This window comes from Nilaparvata lugens, chromosome 10, assembly GCF_014356525.2.
Source record: "Nilaparvata lugens isolate BPH chromosome 10, ASM1435652v1, whole genome shotgun sequence".
NCBI classification, from domain to species: Eukaryota; Metazoa; Arthropoda; class Insecta; order Hemiptera; family Delphacidae; genus Nilaparvata; species Nilaparvata lugens.
The window spans coordinates 4,092,163-4,116,467 of NC_052513.1; the positions used below are offsets into that span (position 1 = coordinate 4,092,163).

Genomic DNA, 24,305 nt, shown 5'->3' on the forward strand with positions numbered 1-24,305 from the left:
GTATCAATATTTAAAAGTGAGGTAGAGTAATAATTGTTTCTTTTTTATTATCGAATTCCACTTCTTAATGCAATACAATCAACAATAATAATAGGAAAATACAGCAGAGATATAAAGTTTAAGGTAAAGCCTACTGGTGAAACTCAGCCTTGACTGAAAAATTCCTAGTAATTTTTCCGTAATTCATTATTAAAACTTTTAGATAATTTTTTTTCAATATCAAACCATATAGAGAAAACATTAGGCCCACTCAAGATTGAATCTTCGAATGTTTTCTCTATGATTTAACTATTTTCAGAGCAATATTTTGTTGTGAAAATGCCGGCAAACCGGCTTCAAGTTTGCCACTATAGGCTACACTATATTTTAGTAGCCTACATACGTTACCTGACTTACAGGCCTCTTCAATCATAAATATGCAATGGCCGAGAGCGTAAAGGTATAATAGTCTACATCAGAACTCAAAGCTCAGTGAATTACAAATATGATCTAGGTTCGAACCTCGGTCAGTGTGACATTTTTTTTTGTCGATGAATTTCGACTTTTATTAGCTATTTTTTATATTAGTTACCGTAATTTAAATTTCAATCAATTTTTTAGATATATTTTGAGACAAAACTGTGAAATATGCAATTATATTAATTTTTAATCACATTATTTCAAAATAGTAATGAAAATTCTATTCATCCATCTATCCATGAGATATTGCACCAGGCGCAAAGCGCGAGCTATAAAAATTCAAACAATTATTCGAAATATTAATAGTATAAAAATATTGTCACTATTGTAAATTATTAATTAGTAATATTGAAATTAATTGACAGTGAAAGTTGTCATAACCAAGATTCAAACTATCAAAATAGGCTGTTTGAATTTTATTTATTTTTTAATTTCTTATATATTGGGAAGTTTTTTTTTGGTGTGGCGAAAAATAGCGTTCGCACCATGGGCAAAAATGTATTTCCGGCTCTCAATCTTTTCTAGTCCTCGGCCTACGTCCTCGGACTTAAAAACCGATTTCGAGCCGGAAATATCTCATTTTCGGCCCTAGGTGCGAAATATACTATTCATTCCCTTTCCCTTTTCTCAACCACCTTGATGAGAAAATCTTGAAATTATTCCAAAAATTATAATAAGTAATCTCATGAGTTTAGGACTGAGAAAATTATAGAAATTATGGAGAAAATAATTAAAAATGACTTTTTTTATAAAAAGATGGTAAAAAAGGAAAAAGAGCGCATTTTTCAAGAAATACAGGGATATAGGCTTGAATAAATTCAATGAAAAGATATTTATCAGATCAAAATAAATCCTGAAACATTGAAAAATTCTAATTCTGGAATATATTTATAGTTTAATACTGTAAAAGATTCCATAATTTTAAAATATTTATTTTACAACAATTTTGAAATCAGCGCTACAAGAGCAATTACTGCAATGCCCATGCAATCAGAAAGAAGAGAAGTAGTGACGAAATAATTTATAAGCAAATGGCAGTGGCTATCCTAACCTAAAAATCTGAAAGTGTCTTTGTTGTCGTCGTGCGTCAAATTATTCTGTATGAGGTTCAGCATTTCAGCTTTCTGAGAATAAGTACTACCCTCTAGTAATGTACAGTACTTGAATAATAATTATAGGATCAATTGTTGAATTCTCCTGCATGATAAACTTGTTTTTGTTAGATAAATTGGTTCTAAATGAGTGAATCTGAATTAAAAACAGATGAACTGTCGATTCTAGAACTGCTTTTTCTAAGTGCTACTAATTTAAATAAATTTAAATGGGATGTAAGTATACAGCTCCAATATTTTAACACTATTTTCTGTAAATGTACTTTTAATTTAAACGCCATTCAACGACACATGACATGCTTTGTGCTATTCGGACTCTTTGAATGCTTGCAACCAAAACTCAGTGAGTATTTTAATCTTGTCTGTTTATGAAATAGTTTTGTAATTCTTGAAGGTAGTCTAAAACGTGTGTTGGCTGATCAATCAAATAGATTCAAATTATTATTTAGGCTACTTATTTTTTGTTTCAGGATCTCCTAGAATTGTTTAATTGCGACTACTCGGAGAGTCAAGAAAACCAGTTGAAAATACTCGATGGAACAGTAAATCATCCTCTTGTCAAGAAATATCCGTTAAAACTTTCCTACCAACAATACTTCTTGAAGTTGATTGTAAAGAAGGTAAGAACTAAGAATATGCTTTTGAATAATGCAAAAATGATTGCCCCGGAATTATTCTTAGAAAGGGAAATTTATTGACATATAAGCCTATCATCATCTAAGAATTTGTTTTGCAAACACATTATTCATAGAGAGCTTTTATGATAAGCTTATTGCTAATTAACTTTGATTTATGTCCGTGGTGTTATCAAAAACCAAAAAGTTGCGTCAAGATAAAATAAAAAGGAATAAGTATAAAGAAAATAAAAATCTCAGTACCCTTTTTTCACTTCATATCACTTGAAAATGGCATAAATGTCCGAAACATGTTGTGATAAAATATTTCAAAAAAAGGGTACTGAGATTTTTATTTTCTTTATATTTATATTACAAGTAGCCCTATACAGAAAAGAGATAAAAAAGAAATAAGCTATTGAATGCTAGTCACAACCAAATAAATTATCAGCTCATCAATCCAAGTAAAAGAGGTACCGTATTTTCACCTCAAATTTAACTCAATAACTCTTAAAGAAGGCATAGAATATTGTCTGAGCTACAGTTGTGCATGATCAATCTTTTCAGTATCAACCTGATTCCAGTTATTTATCATTTTCTAGTCTTAATGTATTCAGTTCTTGCAGCCAAAATTTATTAAAAATTTGGTCAAGTTTTCAAATCAAGGGTAGCCCATATCTCAAGTTTGATTTAATTCAGCAATTCCCATCCGTCCACTAGCTCCAATGGGTCGCGACACCTAACCTGAGCCAGCCAGGTCACTCGATATTATTATTGGCCGAACGTAGTGAGGTCTATGTTTCAACTCGATTTTCTTTTATCTGTCTGTATGTAACGCGATTACGGCCAAACGCGTTGATAGAATTCGATGAGATTTGGCAGGAATATTCCCTTTTTAACTGCGCGTCGATGTATACACAAGGTTTTTTGAAATTTTGATTTTAAGGATAATATGAAAAGAAAAGGAATTCCTCCATACTCTGATATCACTATATCATCTACTTTGAAGATAGGATCAATCAGACTATAGAATTATTCATAATCAATAAGCTGACAAGTGGATTATTCTTTGCATGCATTACAAAAATGTCTGGTCGTGTCTATTTCTTTAAGGTAGGGTTTCAATATTTTTTATGTTGCGTGCCCATCAGTATCAATATTCTCACATTTGAAAAAAAAATAATAGGAGATTGAAAAAAAAACTGAATAATGCCGAAGAAATTATAATATTCTTGATTGAAAAAAAAATATTTTAGAAATATTTTTATGAGATGGAAAGTTTATCACAAAACTGTATAAATCATTATATGGGATACAAATTCAAACATGAACTGAGAATGTTTATTAACATAAGTGAGTTTTTGATTTAGGAGAAAACAAATAACAGTTTCTAAGAGTAAATTATTATTCAACTGTAAATTGTGATTAAACTGAATCAACTAGAACAGGTGACATCAGAAATTTGTTGATGAGAAAACTGCGTGAGGTCTACTGTTCACAGAACTAATAGTTATTAATGGGTCGCGAAAATGTATGAACAGCAGAAAAGGTTGGGAACCAATGATTCAATGTAATGGTTTCATTGACTATACTAATCTATACTATAATTAAGGAAAGAACTGGCTTATACACGTAGCCTACGGGATAGGAAAATTATGTTTGACGCATCATCACGTCTCAACTACTGGACTGATTAACTTGAAATTTTGCATATAGATTCTTAATTAACCGATGATGGTCTAGGCCTATTTCAAACTCTTCAAGATTCCACTCGGTCAAGTTTCCAGTTTGTCAAGTTTTAGAATAGACCCTTGTGAAGCACGGGTTACCTACTAGTATAATAATAATACAATAGAGTGATATTCCTGTGATCAGCTAAAGTAGAAAGGTGATTAATTATTTCACGACAATTGCTTAATGAGGAATTCGGTATTTGAGAAGACCTAGTCCATTTAAAACTAATCTGCTGAATACAAAGTTTATGTGTGATCCGCATTATCTCTCGTTATCTTTTTTCAGATAGGCTTGGAAGTTTTCCTGACTTGAGTTTTTCAAAATGTACAGTACTATAATATACAGAATACTGTACCATACTGCATACTGTAATTGAGTAATTTATCTATTCACTCAACATTATGAAGCATATTGCCTTCTTGAAATTAGTCGTAGTGCATGAATAAGGCACAATATGTTTACAAGGTTTGCAGGAAAGCTAACTAATTTCGATTGATCATGTTTTCAGTTGGAAGCGAGAGGAATTGAGGTATCGGAGCAGCTTTATCAGAAATATGTTGAACTACTCAATAAAGATGCCAATGAAGAAGCTGGAAGCTATCATTATAAACATTACAGATTACCAAATGGAAATTACATAACATTGTCGGAGAAGTCTAGCATTATATCTCAAGGAACAACTGGCCTTTGCAGTTGGCAGGTATTTATTTATTTATCACATAGTATACAAATACCTAAAATTAGGAAAGGCACAACAGGCTCATGCCCAAAACTGTTCCATTTCCAATTTATACTATACTGTCCAAATAAAAATGTTGGTTATATCACTTTCACTTCTCAAAATACAATTTACGAATGTAAATTTAACTTTATGTTACGTTTAACTTTTTCATATTTTATTTAGTAATTGAAGACTTATCAAAAAATGCTTCCCATTCTCATGTAACTAAAAAAATATAGAAACACTTATCTCATGATTCTTTCTTCTTCTGAAGAGACTTGAGCATCCAAACCAATGAGGATATCTACATTTTTATAGACTATTCTCTCAAGATTATGGAAAAATGTTAATCAGATCAAATAAAATTCCATTTATTTTTTTATTATTTGGATGGCACGAAGTGCACTGTGTGTGTGTTTAGAATCGTTCCCACTTTTTTCCACAAATTTACTCATGATTTTTTTCTATTTTGATCTCACCTACTGATTTGCTGTTCAATATATACACTGACGAGATTTTGAATCGATATGTTGACTCAGGGATAGAGCTTTGCAATAATGTATTTATGAATTCCCTACTATATGCAGACGACACTGTGATCATTTTCAACACGGGAGATGAACTACAATATGCTCTTTTCAAGCTAAACAAAATTTGGTCGGACTTCGGCATTAAACTCTCACCTCAAAAATTCAAGATAATGACATTCAGAGGAAAGTGTTTATTTTTTTGTGTTTTATTTCTGGTTCAAAATTTTTCTTAATAACTTCAATATTTTCAACTTCTGAGAGTTTATTGAATGTAATCATTCTATTATATTCGTTTTTTAATCAAATCAAATTCAAAATTTCTAGTTTATTTATTTCTGGACTGAAAAGTGGACTCAAATCAATTCAAGTGGATAGCATAACCTATAATTTTTATTCATTCATAACTCTACCTTCATTGTATTATAATTCTTCTCATCATCATCACCTAGGCTTAAATTCCTTCTAGAAAGTCGCCTTTGTAAAATAATAAATAAATAAAATAAAGTGGCCAGTCAGATCGAAAATCTTGATAGACAACCAAGCATTAGATCAAGTGAGCTAATCACTTCCAAACTTCAGCTACTTGGGATGCCATATTTCATTCGATAAGGATGAAGATGTTGGTGAAAAAGTAGCGAGATTCAATGCGGTCTGTGGCACTATAAGACGAGCTATAGGAAGGCGAATGATACAAGATACCCAGCTGAAGTTTCACTGTACAGTGGCAATACTGTTAATAGCATACGGTAGCAAGGCATGGGTTCTAAACAGACAAATTGAATCTCGTATACAAGCTACTGAAATGAGATTTTTCCGGTCAAAGGTTGTAGTAGACTGGATAAAATAAGAAATGTCAACCTTAGAGCTGAATTAAATGTAGAACCGGAAGATTAAGAGGATTAAATCAATTAAATTAAAAAAAAATAATAGCATACTCGTCAATTTTTAACTTACCTTGGATATCCTCTTTTGGATATTCTGAAGAAATATTGAGAGAATTGATCTCTACTCATTTATTCACAATGCCATCCAATATTAGCATGGGAGTACAAACCCGAAGGAAAGCGAGGCATAGGAAGACCAAGAAAGAAATGGATGCCGGTACAGGCCATTAGAGCCTAATCCTCATAAGAAGATGATGATGATCTATTTATTTACATAATTTATTACCTTTGACAAGTTTCTACATTTATTAGAAATAAACTATTACTGTAATTTGAAATCTACACTTTCCAAATCCATTGGTAATTAGATCTCTGTTCAGTGTTGAAAGTCGATAATTAAAGCCTGAAGATTCATCTTCATGAATTGAACTCCTAGTATGTTTTCTCATTTATTCATTTATACAATTAAGTAGGTACATATTTATCAGAATGATAGGGAGAGGAAAAATAAGGTAACCTTGTACTATTCCTCTCCCAAATTTAGATAACACATAGTTTGATCAAAAACCATATAAAATAGATTGATAAACCCATAATAATTGTCTTTATTTCATTTTTGAAAGTGAAAATGCTTGGTAAGTTTCATAACACGCAGTAGTTGTTACAGTACAGTTTTTTTTCACCAAGTACATGCAGTCATCAACATATTTCTGATAAAATAAAAGAATGGTTTTTGGTTTCAAATTTCAATCAATAATAATACAACTTAGATAGCAACTATTATTATTTTCCGCTTTCATAAAACTTCAGAACTTTAATTATTAGTAGATCAATATTCTCTAATAATCTTTAATATTTGTATTTTTTCTTACAGGGAGCTCTGGCTCTAACCAACTGGTTATGGGAGAATAAGTGTCTCATCGAAGGAAAAACCATCCTAGAACTCGGCTCAGGCATTGGATTAGCCGGTTTGTCACTCATGTCTTTCTGTCAGCCCTCTCACTTCTATTTCTCAGACTGCCATCCGGAAGTGTTGAAACAGTTGCAGACAAATGTGAAACTGAATTTGGAACAGTTGCATTCCGGTACTTACAGTACAGGCAGATATTTTTATTGTTTTTCGTCTGCTTTGATAAATCACAAGCTTTCATGGAACGCTCTGCTATGACAGAATGCGGTATCACTGTCCGAATCATGAAATGCTTCTTCTCTTATTTAGTCATTCATTCTATCAAAATAGTGACACTTTTAAGAATACTCAGAGTCCTTGATGACACCTCATACAAAAATAATCAATGATACGGTATTGATATCTGGAGACATATTGATATGTGGTCCAACACCAATATTACCTGCTATAAATATTTTACTACTTTTACTCATTATTCTATATCAATCAACCGTCCATGCACTTCTGTACCAATCAGTAGTACATGTATTTTATGTCATTCTTGATTGATGTTTTAATAGCATTCATGATGATATAGAATTTATGAAATACTAGCAGGTAACCCGTGCTTCGCAAGGGTCTATTTTAAAACTTGAAAAACTGAAAACTTGACGTAATGAAATCTAAAAGAATTTTAAATAGTCCAGTAGTTCAGATGTGATGATGCGTCAAACATAATTTTCCTATCCTTTACACTTGTATACGTGTTTAAGCCAGTTCTATTTCGATCATATATTATGATTTGGTTATTTTTCATGAAATCGTATGCACCATCAATGAAATTTAAACATTTATTCTGAAAAATCTAGAAGGAAAATTGAAATATGGGCTTCGAGGTGCAAGGTACTGATATTTTTAGAATCTATGTGCAAAATTTGGAGATCTAAATCATTCCTGTTTTTCCGGTATGCAATCCACAAGTTGACATGTTTTGATGCGAACACACGAACAAACACAGCCCTACTCTCTCTTATTATATAGATAAATAAGAATAAATTCTAAGTACCCTTTTTAAAATTGTTCGCTCACAACATGTTTCGGCTATGATGCCATTATCAAGTGTCTGGAGAATTAATCAATTGTAAATAATTGTGAGTAAACAATTTCAAAATGGCTACTTAGTTTTTTATTTCCATTTATATTCAAGAGTAGCCCTAATGAAAAAATACAGAATTTATGACAAATTGTTATCCTATACCGTACCTTTTCTATGAAGCTACTTTATGACATAACAATGAATTGCCAATGCACAAACAATCATTCTCCAGTTTTTGCTGTTTCCAATGCTTCTATTGGCTTGATTTCTTGAATTACTCTTTCATACTATTCCATTTTTTTCTTATCTCTCAGCATATTGTTGAAAACGAAGCTATTCGCTAAAAACTTTTAGAGGTCATGATCGAGTTGTGAGAGAATATTATGAACAAATCTTACAAATTCAATCAAAAGTAATTGAAATCAAATTATATTTAATTGAAAAAAATTACTACACTCCTAGGAAAAATTAAAACTCTTCCAAGTAAATAGTTCTTGATATTCTTTTCATATTGCTTCTCTATGATTACTATGATTACTCTTCTCTCTTTGACGTTGTCTGTGTTCAAAATGAATTTGTTGACAATAATTTATTTGGTACTATTCATTTATTTACTATCGTTAACGATATTAGACTTCAAGAATTGACTGGCATTGCTGTGTGATTTCACAATCATGTCAAACTATTCGAAGCTGTGTTCAATATCAATCCTGTTTTTCAAAGCACATGAGTGATGAATTCTATCTCATTTTGAATTTCACACTGCAATTGACTATTATTTATTCACTTAGTTTTTTGTGAGTTCCCAATTCATCATTTGAATTTCAATTCATCATTCATATTTTGACAATATGATTTGGTGGGAATTAGTTTTAATGTTATAATTTGAGTGCACTTTTATTACCACTATATAATATACTTCCAATCTACTTTATGCCTTCTATGGCCAAATATTTTTGGTGGTAATATCATAGGAAAAAGATACCGTTAATACTTGGTTATTATAAAAAGTTATTCATTTTTACATTGATACATACAATATCATTCTCAATTATGAATGGTTGGAAAGGAACAACAAGCTTTAAGCTCAAAACTGTTCCATTCCCAAATTTTCCCTATTGACATAGTTCCTGGTTCATACATTCATCCATTCATTCAAGAATGTACTAAACACAAGGACCTTTGATTAACTTTGTTTCTATGAAAAAGATGTGATTCCCAATTCAAAATACATCATTAGATTATTATTAGATTAGTATTCTTGTTAATTATTGTATTACACAACGCATAAAATAGGTAAACAATATTGATCGAATTTGAACTTTCCTTCCATGACAAAGAATGCAATTCACAATATTCAATATCGATTTATACAATAATTTGTTGAATTGTACTCGTATTATTGTATATTATATGAAATGAATTTCAAATTTAGTTATTTAACTAAATAAATGACACATGCATTTACATAAAAATCTGCAATCTACAAATCCTTGGAATTCTTTTAGAAAAATTACATTGTAGTCTTTTGATTTCAGTAATTATGTATGATTTTTGAATCCCTTTATTCGTAGGAGTATCTCCATGTTTCACTCTTATAGGAAAGATTTCCGTGAGCACTCCAGAAAAAGATAGAAGCACCAGATAGAAAACATACATTTGACAGAAGAATTTAAGATAGAATATATTGAAGAAGATTATAGAAGAATATAATGAAGATAGAAGCAATGGAATGATCAATACCAACTATTCATTTTGGATCATCTTTGTAATAATGTAAGTACACTAGAAATGATTCTATATTATATTGCTATTTCTATAAAAACATTCATCTTTCCAGGTGACAGTGGTCTCATAGTGACTGAACTTGCAAAAGCTTCGCCTTGCCTCGGTTACCCTGATTCAGATGAACCGATAAAAACCTTCAGAATTACGTCGGTAGTCAAGGAATGATTCCAGTTCTTATAAAGTGTTGGTATTTATCAAGTCCAAATGTTTCTTTTTGAAATGAAGACTTCTCTGAAACTGAAGTGAAAGCATAATTGTACAGTGTTCTTGACTCTAGGCCTAAACCAGAAAGTGCAGATTATGGATCTCATGGAATGATGTTCATGTGAAAAATTAAATAAATATTGTAATATAATTGTACCCTACACTAATTTATTTCTAAATTAAGTCCTATTGTACTGTATTGGACCATTCATCCCAACTAATATTGTATCAATGAATTCTTCCAATGACGGGTTTCCTTTTACTTAATTGTTTCTTCTAGTTGATGGTTTCAATCTCCTAGTTGCAATGTATAGCCTAGTGTTCCTATCTGCTCCTATCTTCTCGGTCAGGTTCTCTTCCGAAAGATTCAATGCAATAATGAAAGAACCGAAAATTCAAACAAAACATTTACTAGAAGTGATGAAAGCTACTAGATTGAAAGTCATCAATCAAGGAATTGAGGAAACAAATCTCCTAATATTATGTAGACAACGTGTGGAATTTATCACACTATTTTTTTCATTTGAACTTCGACATTCAGTCCTGTGGAATAAACGATTTCGATTAATTACTAACTGGAGTACTTTCGGGTTTCAAGAACCCATTTTTAAAATCTAAACAGTGTGAACTTTGTCTTAATATCATTTTTAGTCTCAATTGACTACTTATTGACTCAATACATTGATTTATAACTTTTCAGGCCAAACTTTGTGATCCACTCAGACAATCAAATTATCTGATTTATCATCTCAAGAAATTCCAAATTAATTTATGTCAACTACCCTGAAAAGTATCTGAAAGGAGATTTGATGAGCGCTAATAACTATTGCCGGTACAAGGATTTAACAAGGCTCCTCCTGATCAGGTATGCTCCCAAATGTTCGTCCAAATTTAATAATTAGAGCAATTGCAATATATTATTCATATCTATGAATTTTTTTTTCCTCCACCTACTGTCTAAAGTACTTACTTTACTGCCTGAAACATAATATTAAAGTGTCACTTTTTCGCTCTCGGTAGTAAAAAACAGAAAAACTCCTTGGGGAGAAAAAGTGACTCCATTTAAATAACATAGGAAGCATCTCTATTTTAAAAACTTACATTGTAATCTTAGACCAGTTATAGTATAGACACGGCCCATTGCATATTCATACTGAAAGTCGATGAAGCCAACATCTACTGCCATATCTCCAAATCTTGACGTCAGCATCAGATAGAAAACTTTTCTGTAGAGTCTTTTACATTGTTTTCCATAGCAGATTGTGTCTATTTCAGCGGGAGCGCAGCGGGAGTTTACCATTTTTATGAATAATAATTTACATCCTTCTGAAATAGACACAATCTGAAAGTTTTCTATCCGATGATGACATCACGATTTGGAGATATGGCAGTAGATGTTGGCTTCAGAGGCTAGACTTCCCAGCGTGTCTATTCTATAACTGGTCTAAGATTGTAATAGGTTAGAAGGTCTAAGCTCAGATGAGGAAGCATAAATAGAGTAGTCATTAAACCAACTAAATTCGATACCTCAACCAGACATTTGATCAATATATGAAATTTATGTTTGTATGCTAAAATTATTACAAACTTCATATCACTATACTAAAAAAATGTAAAAATTTTTTATTCCATGTTATTCAAATACCAGCCAACGAATATTCCTCATCAACTAATCAAATATGAAACGAGAACTTCATCATAGCTGTAGTTGTGGCGGCCATTGTTGTTACAACTTTTGCCGACAGATAGCGCTGTCGGCGGAGAACTGTGATTACAAGCCAGCTGATTTTGTTTACTTTTTAGATTATGTTGTAACACATTGTTTGGTCACGTACGTTTTTAAAAATTATTTTATTTGAAGTTTTTATAGAAATGTAGGTGGAGGAAAAATGTTGTGTATATCATGAGTGAAAAATGTTTTTTCTCCCTCAGGGAGAAATAACAGTACTTTTCACTCTAGATATACAAATAACTATTTCATACTAGTGATCAAAAAGGCCTCATGATAAGTTCGTCCATCAATACAGAGTGAGATTCATGAGTTACATAGGTACATGAGTTACATGAGGTACATAGGCTAATGATTATGATGTACTCCAATAGCACGAGAAGAAGAATGTTTGGTTAAGAATCTGTTAGAATACAATTAATCTGGACTCCTCATCTATAACATCTCTCTAATATTTCAATTTAGCTAATCATTTATAGTATGAAGATTTTTGTTGAGCTCCAAATTAACTAAGCCGTGTTAACGAGTCATATCAATAATTGTAAGATGTACCACCTCATTTTTAGAATTAACTGAAAAAATGAATAATGTAAGACACTATTCTTCAGTACTGCATTATATAACTGAAATATTCCGTATAATTTTTGTCAAGGAGGATTATAATTTTGACGCCAGTTATCCGCTCTAGAATTGCTAGATGAATTCTTGTTCCCTCATGGATTCAATATTTTAGATCGTATTTTCATACAAATTTCATCACACTCGTTCTATAAACTTTTAGTTTAATAGATAACTCAAAAACTTTATGATTTCACTTGTTCTCCGCTCACTTTATCACTTCCGTTGCTTAGACATTTGTGGTAATATAGTATCTGGAATATTACACTTGATAGGAATCTTGAAATGTAATACTTGCATCTAAGTATAGTACCTATCTCTAATGAATATCGCAGATACAGAGTGTGCTAAAGTGGGGAAAACGCAAGGAATTTGAAATGTGGGCAGACAATTTCATTATTTTCAAATTCTTGTGTAAACAGTAATGAATTGCAGCTTGGGAAGTTGCACTCGGTATAAAGAGAGAGAGAGAGAGAGAGAGAGAGAGAGAGAGAGAGAGAGAGAAGTCTCACAGTTAGACTACCCACAGTTTGCCCATACGCCTACTCTCCAGCTATCCATTCATAAAATGCCATGCTGTCCGAACAAAACTATGATTTAGCTTGCAACAATTATGTATTCAATTGATATCTTTGTAAGGAAGGAGATAATATTGTTTGTGTGCAATTGAATTGAAGCTTTTTCTACCTTTGCATGTTTTACGTGTGCAATTGAATTGAGATTTTTGCATCTTTGACTTTGGTTCACATAGTGGAGCTTTTTTGAAGCTTTTTTACATTTGCTCTTTGTTTATGTGATTCATTTGGTACGGTATTTAATTGGCAATCGCATAATAATATCATCATTCAAACAGTTATTCATCAATACTTATAACATTTGTGTTAAGATTCAGTGTGGCATCGTTTTGCTAATTTTGTGATTGCTCAATTTGATGCAGTGGTGAGAATATTGTTTGAATCTCCAATCATACAATTCAAATGTATCAATTTAGACCTATAAAATAATCTCAATTCAAGATAAATTTAACACTATAAAAATCAAAATACAGAAGCAGTACAATCAAAATACAAATTTCAAATAGAACTACAAAAACAGGCTTCATGATTGGGTGTGATGAATAGAATGAAAAGGAGGAAAAATACCAAGCCAACTATGGTTTCCCATGTAATAGACTGGTAGATGGTATAAAAATAAGGATAGAGAGGAGTGGAAACTATAATATATCAAAGAAACTTATCATCGAAAGATAGATAAAAAACAGAGTTATTGATTTCAATTTTTTCTCCCCTTGAATTAAAAATCACAAAAACTACTACGAAGCTCAAATTTTAAATCTAATATTCCTCTCCATCCTGTATGTTATATTTTTTGAATTTCTCTACTCTGCTGATTGTAATCAATTATTTGGAGTTTCAAGTCATGTTGATTCTCTTGAACAGTGTCATAGCCACCTCTAATACAAGGCCCCGGCCTACGATATTGCAACGTCGCAATGTAGGCCTAGAATCTAATAATCTAATACATGATTGGTGAAAAAGATTTCAAAAAAGACCAGCTGATCTTTTTCACCAATCATGTATTAGATTCCTAGGCCTACACTGCGACGTTGCAATATCGTAGGCCGAGGCCTTGTATTAGATGTGATCATGACAGTGTCTAATCAGATAATCAAACTGAAGTGATTATTTCTCTCCTTTGATTGGTCAAGTTTATAATCCAGTGGATCTTCCCATATTGTATACTCTATTTGAAATTTTTTTTAGCCTAGACTTCTCATTCTATTAAAACCAAATTCTATTCTATATTATTTTTAATCAATTTCTTCTACAGTTCTTATAGTCTACTACAGCTCATATAAATTTCTGAAACATGATCATGTTCTTGGTCTATCTATCAATTCTTATAACTTTCTTTTACAGTTTCAACAGATCACATAGACCATGCTTTCATAGACCACAATACATACCACTTGAATCATTGTTAAATAATCTATTCCGTGATTAGGTTATATCAAATTCTTCAACATCAACTCAAAGTTTACTCATTTTTCGAAGTATAACTCATAACGAACGATTCCTCAGTGTGAAATATTGGAGATCTCGTTTTCCAACCTCTTTCCTGTTATACTTATCAGAATTTTGAGGTAAGACTAGTAGAAAAGCATACTTCCATGATACACAGCTTATTCTATAAATTATCAAAATGAGCAGCTTGATGCCTCGTTCTTGGACCGATTTTCCATCAAGCCTTCAGAATTCCGTGGCAACACATTTGGAACAGAAAACTTTTCATAAATTTCAACCCAAAGTATTCCTCACTAACTTTGGGCCCGTTCTGTGTACATGGAATGTGGTAAATTGTCCGATTCACAATTTACCAAGTAAAAAGTTCCACGTTCCATGGGAGGAATTTTGACAGATTCTGTTCCAGAATCCTGTTCCAGTTCCAACTTTCTGCCCCACAGTCGAAGTGTGGTAAATTGCCAACTATCTGAGCTCTCATTGGTCAATTATTGTAGTCTGCTTGCTTCTCTGCGCATGCGCTGATAGTTTGTTTACCATTGCATAGCATAGAATACATAACCAACAATGATGTTTGATAACCATTCATTAAATGAATTTTTCTCGATAGAAAATTTGAGAGTAATGGAATAAAATATATTTACACTTTTCTAGACGGTAGGTTTGTAAAACAGCCTTTCTTCATTCACGCAGCTAGTAAACGACACATTTTAGTGTAAATCAACTTTATATGTGCGGGCCAAAAGCTTGAACCAACGATTTTGAAATGGCGCTCCATGGGAACATTTTGCACTAGTCACGGGATGGAACAATTTACGATTGGAACTGGAACAATTTACTGTACACAGAACGTACACTTTGAAAACAAAACCAATAATAGATACATTATACATCTATATATCTAGTGTGTACTATCTCCAGTGTATTTGATGCTGCGTCCCTTAGTCACTTTGTCGTCATACCTACCAGAATGTTTCTGAGATACAGTAGCCTACAGTAGAACACTCTAGAACCGTGCACTGTCAAGTGACTACTCTGAAAAAGTACTATTACAAAGTCTGTACTAAATCGGGGTGTAATTACCATATCAAGGTTGACAGCTATATGGCGGACGCTTCAAGGGACTGCAGAGACAAATGTACGGTGTGTGTATATATACTATATCTAAGTTCCACTGTAACCCATCTACAGTGAGTCTAATGCTGGCCACTAACAGTAGGACATGCCTGGTAAACAACATGACGTCTTACATTATTGTGTCACCACAGCTAAAGACGTCCAGTAACATTTTTGGAGGTTAGGTTTTTGTATCTCCGATTTTTTGTTGTTTATTTTTACATTGCTGCTCTATTTGAGATTGAACTATTCTTCTATCATTATAATTCGTAATTCTACAGTTATTTATTAATTGTTATTGGTTCTCAATTTTATATTGTAAGCCTCTCGCTGATGAGAAACATGCATGATGTACATGTGCGTGTGCATGATAAACATGCGTGCACATACTTGTTTATCATGCATGCTCTACCGTTAGTGGCCAGCCTAACATCAAACTGTCAGCATCGATTGAATGAGAAACATATCTTCGAGGAATTCGGAATGTTTAAAATGAATACAGAGACAAAATATAACTATATTTGAATATTATATTATTTTTTAGTCAATATAAATATTGCTTTTTGCTATTAGAAAAAACGAATATCAGATATTATATAAATAGGACGCCGCATCGAATAGTTCACACTGGGGATCTGTTAGAACTTGTTCAAAGAACTTAAAAAAGACTGAGTTTTCGATTTTGCAAAATTTGCTTTTCTTTTTAGTGATATTCACCAGAGAGAAATGATAATATCTGACTGCTAGTCGTTTTTACTTTCCTTGCCCTATTACCATAGGTAAGGAAAGTATTGCTTTCCAAAAAAAATTAAGGTACCCTAATTTCAAGTTTTCTATACGTTTCAAGTCCCCCGGAGTCCAAAAACATGATTTTTGGGTGTTGGTCTGTGTGTGTGTATGTGTGTATGTCTGTGAACACGATAACACCATTCCTAATCAACCGATTGACTTGAAATTTTAAACTTAAGGTCCTTATACCACGAGGATCCGACAATAAGAAATTCAATTCAAGATGGCGGAAAAAATGGCGGATAATTACTAAAAAAAACATGTTTTTCACGTTTTTCTCGAAAACGGCTCTAACGATTTTCTTCAAATTTATACCATGGATAGCTATTTATAAGCCCTATCAAATGACATGAGTTTTTTTCCTGGGAAAATTGCAGGAGCTCCGTAATATTCTTGAGAAAAATGGCGGATAATTACTAAAAAACCATGTTTTTCACGATTTTCTCAAAAATAACTTGACCGATTTTTTCAAATTCATACCCTGTATAGTTATTTATAGTTCTATCAACTGGCATGAGTCTCCTTTCTGGGAAACCAATGGGGGGTCCACCCCATCCTTGGGAAATGGACTTAGTAACCTCCTTCTCGTGCATGAGGTAGGTAGGTAGCGCAGTTCATAAAAAGAACACATAGTCGAAATATTTCATCTGTAGAACAGCTGTTTTGACGACTTTAATAAAATGACGACTAAAAAATCATCGAATTTCACAATTCACACAAAGAAAAATTATATACACATATACAGAAGTCTGATCGTAGTTTCAAATATGAGCAAGGAAAGTTGAGTGAGTGTACCACACCAGATTTTTCTAATAGCAAAAAGTGGTTTAATAATAAGCAGTTAATAAAATTGCATCATTTCTCTCTGGTGAATATCACTAAAAATGAAAGCAAATTTCCCAAAATCGTCAACTCAAAGTATTTTTTGAGTTCTTTGAACAACTCATAACAGATCACCAGTGTGAACTATTCGATGCGGCGTCCTTCGACCGCTTTTTTCCTCACACCTATCATCAGAATTCCGAGGAAACATCGCAAGAAAACGGCTTCGATCTGGGTCTATGCGCGCGCCAGTTGTCTTGCCTTATGCGGCGAGTGTGTGTGGGCCGCACAAGACTTGTCTCTGGCGAGTGGGTTGACTCCTGCTTACTCCTCTTCCCTCCTCCTCTCCTCCTCAGCGGCTGTTGTCACTGATTCATTGCCAGTCGAGTACCGCTCCAAACGAGTAGGCCTACACTTAGCATAGGCTTTCTACTCGCGCAACGAGCCTCCAACGTTTATTTGAAAGATTTGACATGTAGTATCGACTGATACGCAACCGCTTATCAATCACTCCGAGTAGTGTTTGTTGTCACATAAAAACTGACCTTGAAGATCTGAATGGTTTGGTAGTGATTGAGAGAATTTAATTCTTGTAGAGTACACATTAAAGTACAGTAGAACCTCAGTAATTCATAGTTTATTGGACCAAGCTATGGTAGTTATTTGAAGAATTTTATTCTTGTAGAGTACACATTAAAGTACAGTAGAACCTTTGTAATCCAAGTTAATTGGACTATGCTTTGGTAGTTATTGAGAGAATTAAATTCTTGTAGAGTACACATTACAGTAGAACCTCTGTAATTCATAGTTTATTGGACCAAGCTTTGGAATGGTTTGGTAGTTAATGGGAGTATTAATTCATGTAGAGTACACATTACAATAGAACCTCTATAATTCATAGTTAATTGGACCAAGCTTTGGTATGGTTTGGTAGTTATTGAGAGAATTAAATTCTTGTAGAGTACACATTACAGTAGAACCTCTGTAATTCATAGTTTATTGGACCAAGCTTTGGAATGGTTTGGTAGTTAATGGGAGTATTAATTCATGTAGAGTACACATTACAATAGAACCTCTATAATTCATAGTTAATTGGACCAAGCTTTGGTATGGTTTGGTAGTTATTGGGAGAATTTAATTCTTGTAGAGTACACATTAAAGCTCAGTAGAACCTCTGTTATTCATAGTCAATTGGACCAAGCATTGGTATGGTTTGGTAGTTATTGGGAGAATTAAATTCTTGTAGAGTACACATTAAAGTACAGTAGAACCTCTGTAATTCATAGTTGATTGGACCAAGCTTATAAAACGAATTATAGAGGATTATGAATTGAAGAGGTCTGAATTATCGAGGTTCTACTGTATCTGCAGAAAAAGTGGAGAAATTGTACAAAACTTGTTTATCTTCATAAATTATTTCAAACCATTGCTGCATTCGATCTTGATACAAATTGTTCAATATATATTGGTGTTTTCTGTGTAGTTGTGAAGTTGATATTGTGGTAATTATTCATATTGAATAAAAATACTAGAAAATTGTCAAAACCACAGATTTTGTCGAACCATTATAGAATCTATGGGTTTGACAATTTTCTAGTATTTTTACTCAACATATTGTGGAACTTTCACATGATCGAGAAAACTGTTTGAATTGCCAATTTCACTCACAAGACTATAGTTTCTCATGTAAGATGTTTTGGTTGCACAAAAAACCTATACCTGTAAGTGTAATACAAAATAAAGTGGAATTAACAATACAACCAGAGCTCTCAAGTAGGCCTGTGCAAATACTCTATAGCTTTGAAACCATTCAAAGAGAGTAGAATTAGAGATGTGCTATGATATATTCAATTATCTCGAATGCTAATGGTATCATATAATCCCCCTTCAAATTTCCAATTACTTATAGGTACAGAAAAGTAAATTCGTATGACTAGGGTACAATACCAGCTCAAATACAGTGTTATTACTTCAATTTCAATATGCACATCATCTCCACCTCATCTTTATATAAAGCATCATTTTAAAGTTTGTTTAAAGTGGATTAAGTTGTTTTCTTGGTCCTTCAAAATTATTCCTTTAATATGTAAATATTTCTTGTTTTAGTGATAATAATTTAAAATTTTTCTCCTATGTTTGGTTTTGAAGCATCTAAATTTTAAAATCTACTTTGTGAAAATAGTTGAGAACTGAAAATTGTGTGAAGTGAACAACTACAAGACTTAACCTATTTCGGACTATATGTGTAATCTTATCTAAAGGAGTAGCACAAGGTTACCTTATTTTTTCCTCTCCCTTTCATTTTTGATGATGTACTTATTGTATGAATCAATAAAGAATCAATATAAGTTTAACAAATAAAGATAATGATATCTTTATCATCTATCTTATATCTTCTACTCTATTGATGTACTTGTTGTATGAATCAATAAAGAATCAATATAAGTTTAACAAATAAAGATAATGATATCTTTATCATCTATCTTATATCATCTACTCTATTTATAATGATAAAGATATCTATATGTATAAAAGCGAAATGGCACTCACTCACTGACTGACTGACTGACTGACTCACTCACTCACTCACTCGCAGAACTAAAAATCTACCGGACCAAAAACGTTCAAATTTGGTAGGTATGTTCAGTTGGCCCTTTAGAGGCGCACTAAGAAATCTTTTGGTAATATTTTAACTCTAAGGGTTGTTTTTAAGGGTTTAAAGTTTGTCTTTTAGCATGTATATTCTTCTTCTCCCAATCTCTTATAATTGAAATAATTATAATTGAAATTTCCATATCATATGTTACTATAGAACTATAATCTAGATAGAGTACCTATGCGAAACAGTTGTTAACTGGCAACTCAATAATTTTGTCAGGTTGGCATTAAGTTGAGTTGACTTTGTTAGGTTGGCATCAAGTTGAAGATTTAAATGCATTTATCGCGGAAAAATTGATTGGGCACTGCTACTTCAATCCTGGGAATATTATATTACTAGCCGTCAGGCTCGCTTCGCTCGCCATATCCGTTTAGTCAGACGTTTAGTCTGGACCCCCGACTGGATTGTCCTAACATATGATAAAAATGCTCAAATGAAAAATGCAGGCGAGCGAAGCGAGCCTGCTGATCTTATCCTTGGACGATCCAGTCGGGGGTCCAGGGGGCGGAGCCCCCTGGCTAGGCAGATACGGCGAGCGAAGCGAGCCTGACGGCTAGTATGATATAAAGCTTCATTAAATAAAGCATCTTCAAAGATCAAAATGAAGTACGGTACAAAAATGATATAATATTGCTTTTGGGTGTATATGATTTGACAAAGAATATAATTTAAACAATATTCTTATTGAAGCAAATTTTTCAAGTAAGTCTCAGGTGCGCATGATTTATTTATTTGCCTTAATTTGTTCCAGCAATCTAGTTCTAAATTATAGTGTATTTCATTATCCATCTATAAAATAATAGACCCATCATAATGTGCAAATAAACTTCTCAAGGTCTACGATCAAATCTCACAAATAGATTATCTTCTCCTTTTATTCTTCCATTTTATTATTGAAAGAATGAGCAATTGTAGTTGATTGGTTTCCTTCGTTTACAAAGTTTTATCAAGAACAAATGAAACAAGAGTAATCATCAATATTTCTTGAGCTGTATAAACCTTATTATTGAATTACTTGACCGAGTAATTTGTAGGAAATACTGTACCGATTCTATCTTGACCTGGATTATTGAATAAGAATTCGTTATTGTAGAGTATCTGATCAATTACACTCTAAATAAAGCATTATTATAATAATTACTAGCCGTCAGGCTCGCTTCGCTCGCCATATCCGTCTAGCCAAGGGGCTCCGCCCCCTGGACCCCCGACTGGATCGTCCAAGAATGAGATCAGCAGGCTCGCTCCGCTCGCCTAGTCGACGGCTAGTAATATAATATTCCCAGGATTGAAGTAGCAGTGCCCAATCAATTTTTCCGCGATAAATGCATTTAAATCTTCAACTTGGTGACAACCTAACAAAGTCAACTCAACTTAATGCCAACCTGACAAAATTATTAATTTAGTTGCCAGTTAACAACTGTTTCGAAGAGGTACTCTATCTAGATTATAGTTCTATAGTAACATATGATATGGAAATTTCAATTATAATTAAGAGATTGGGAGAAGAAGAATATACATGCTAAAAGACGAACTTTAAACCCTTAAAAACAACCCTTAGAGTTGAAATATTGCCAAAAGATTCCTTAGTGCGCCTCTAAAGGGCCAACTGAACATACCTACCAAATTTGAACGTTTTTGGACCGGTAGATTTTTAGTTATGCGAGTGAGTGAGTGAGTGAGTGAGTGCCATTTCGCTTTTATATATATAGATATCGAGTGACCTGGCTGGATCAGGTCTGGTGTCAGAGTTTTCAGGTCGCAACTTATAAATTTCAGGGACTCTGACATGACCTAACGACAGCTTCTTAGGCAGCCGGGACCGACGAAGTAACGTGTCCACCCGAAACATTATTGAAAGAATAAGAAGTTTCTTCTCAATTTCTGTCAGTTTTTAAGTATGGTCAGTTATTAATTTTACAAAGAAGAGGTAAAAATACAAATTTAAATAAATAATATAGGCTACTGGTCTGATATCTTCAATCTAACATTATTTTTCTCTTTGCAGATCCATCCAAAGGTGGTGTTCAAAGTGTGACAGTATCAACAAGACATCACATTCAGGTGTGAGTCCTGACTCACCCAGCTATGACTTTACCCATGAATACAATAATATAGAGGAGCCACTTCTCTGATACCAATTTTCAACTCTTCTACGCTGCTTGTTCCATTCGACAGTGAGTAAATTTTCCATTATTTATATCTACTCATCAATGTACTAATTTTGGTGATGTAATAAATCAATTTAGCCATGTTATAACCAATTATTAATTGAAATCATGTTTTTCATGTAAAAATAAAGAATGAAGAAAAATAATTATAATTGGTGTATAACATGACTAAATTGATACATTATATTACCAAATTGGTGTATTTTTTATTTATTTATCATTTATTGTACAAAATACTACAATCATAATATAATTAAAAAATAGGCTGAGCCTGTACTATTTTTCTCCAAAAATTTTGATAAAAAGTTAATATTGTCCAAAGTTTGAGGTTAAGATATCACACACTGCTTTGTCACTTGATTTTTGATCCAGGAATAATGATTTGAAGATTTTGAATTTCGAAGGTTGACATAATACTTTAAATGAATCACAGAATCAATTATTGAATTAATTTGTATTGATGAGTCGATATTATAATGTAATATAATTACTAGATCGGTGTCTTGGGCAGTTGGTGTGGTTGATTAGTTGTGAAAAAATATTATTGTAACTCCTTTAATATTGGAACAAACAAAACAATATCTTAATAAGTAACTTATAATAAATAATTAAATAAATACGTAAGTATATAATAAATAACTAAACAATATCTTGAATTAATTGAAATTTTAATTATTCAAGAATCCACTCTTCCAAACGTTATATTCAGTATAACTCTTTTTTATTGCTTATAAAAGTAGTTGAATCTGCCTTAATTCTCTCAAGTTATTAACTTTTTCCACATATATTCTCTCACTCTAAAAGTGATTTATAACTAATGTATATTTCTACATAAAAGTCGTTGTTTCCACCTATATTATCTCATAGAACTAGTTGGTTTAATTTTAGCTAATGCTAATGCTTAGTAATTATTGAGTTCAAAAAATTATCCCTAATAGATCCCAATCAGGTTTGCCTGGTTGCATCATGACTCCCTACATTCTCGCAATCATAGGTTGTGTACAAACATCACTGTTTTTTTTTTTCAATTTATTCTAAAAATAGTGATGCTACATCACAAATCCTACTGTTCAGCTCCTTCTCACTTAATTGCATTGGTATTTTCTCATCTTCAGATTCATTAATGCTTATGACTTTAATTGGCAGAGAGATCCTTTTGGATGTTCTGCCTCGCCTTAATACTAATTCACTAATTACTTACACTAAGCTTCAGATTAATTCATTCCCACTTGACATATTATTATCTATTCTAAAAATAAATTTACTGAATGTTTTGTCCAATGAAAAATATTCCTTCCCAATAATATTCCAGATCCATCAACAATTTGAATTATACATTTTTCTTGATGAAAATAAATCTTCATTTAGATTATTACTCTGAATAATAATAATTTATGAATCACAATAAATTGAAGAAATTACATCGTTGTTTGATATTCCAAATTCTTTTCTAGTCAGTCTTGATTATCACCAAAATTATTGCTTTCATAGATTCATCTTGACTAGAGTGGCCTGCAGCTTCAACAATCTTATTATATTAATAATTATTACTCTATTCTTGTGATTGTATAAGTTGTTTAGGCTTACCTTTCTCTGTTAAACTATAAAGATACCGTTAAATTGTTGGTTTCTTGTCTCAGGTTAAACCTACTGGAAAGCGCAATTATCTCTTCATTGAATCTCATGAACAAAAATATCATTCTGCAATTAAGTTAATATATCATTATGATCATATTCTTCATCAACCCAACAGAAAATTACAATTTCCCATTTAAAAATTCTTATAAACACTGGTATAATTCAAAATATTCACTCTGCATCAATTTTCACGGATAAATTGTCATATGAAAAAGTCATTAATGTAAAAACTCGAATGAGTCATTGTCAATATTGTCGAACCGTTCCATAATGAATAAAAACACACATATGTTGTCAAATTCTACACATTTTTATTTGGTACAAAAAAATCAAACTAGTCAAAAAATGTTGGTACAAAATGGTGTGGTCACGAAACCATGGTCGTGTACCAAATAAAACTGTGTAGAATTTGACAACATATATTTGTTTTTATTCAATCATTAATGTAAATTAAATTCATCTTAGAATCCTTTTAAACATTTTCTTTGTCTCTTTTATAATTATTTTAACCAAGTGGCAGAATCCTCATAATAGATATTTGTCACATTCAAAGAGAGGTTCTGATAACTAGTATCAATGATTGCATGTAATCATGCGACTAATCATGAAATTATATTATCCTATACTATTAAACGAGCAACTTCTGTTTTTATGTTTAGATGTTTGGATGTTTAGATGTTTATATGTTAGTATTTCACCGGATCTCGAAAACGG

At 32.3% G+C, this 24,305-nt stretch overlaps 1 protein-coding gene and 1 long non-coding RNA gene across 2 annotated transcripts; both read left to right on the plus strand.

Moving 5' to 3' along the window:
• Positions 1 to 1,510: 1,510 nt before the first annotated feature.
• On the plus strand, positions 1,511 to 7,222 carry LOC111045858 (protein-lysine N-methyltransferase EEF2KMT). Its single transcript, XM_039436589.1, has 4 exons — positions 1,511 to 1,787; positions 2,042 to 2,191; positions 4,428 to 4,619; positions 6,929 to 7,222. The coding sequence occupies exons 1-4, from the start codon at positions 1,698 to 1,700 to the stop codon at positions 7,220 to 7,222; spliced, it is 726 nt and encodes a 241-aa protein (XP_039292523.1). The 5' UTR covers positions 1,511 to 1,697.
• A 2,360-nt stretch (positions 7,223 to 9,582) lies between these two features.
• LOC120353230 lies at positions 9,583 to 22,084 on the plus strand. Its single transcript, XR_005572238.1, has 3 exons — positions 9,583 to 9,815; positions 10,732 to 10,896; positions 21,791 to 22,084. It is a non-coding gene; the product is annotated as an uncharacterized LOC120353230 (long non-coding RNA).
• Positions 22,085 to 24,305: the final 2,221 nt, after the last annotated feature.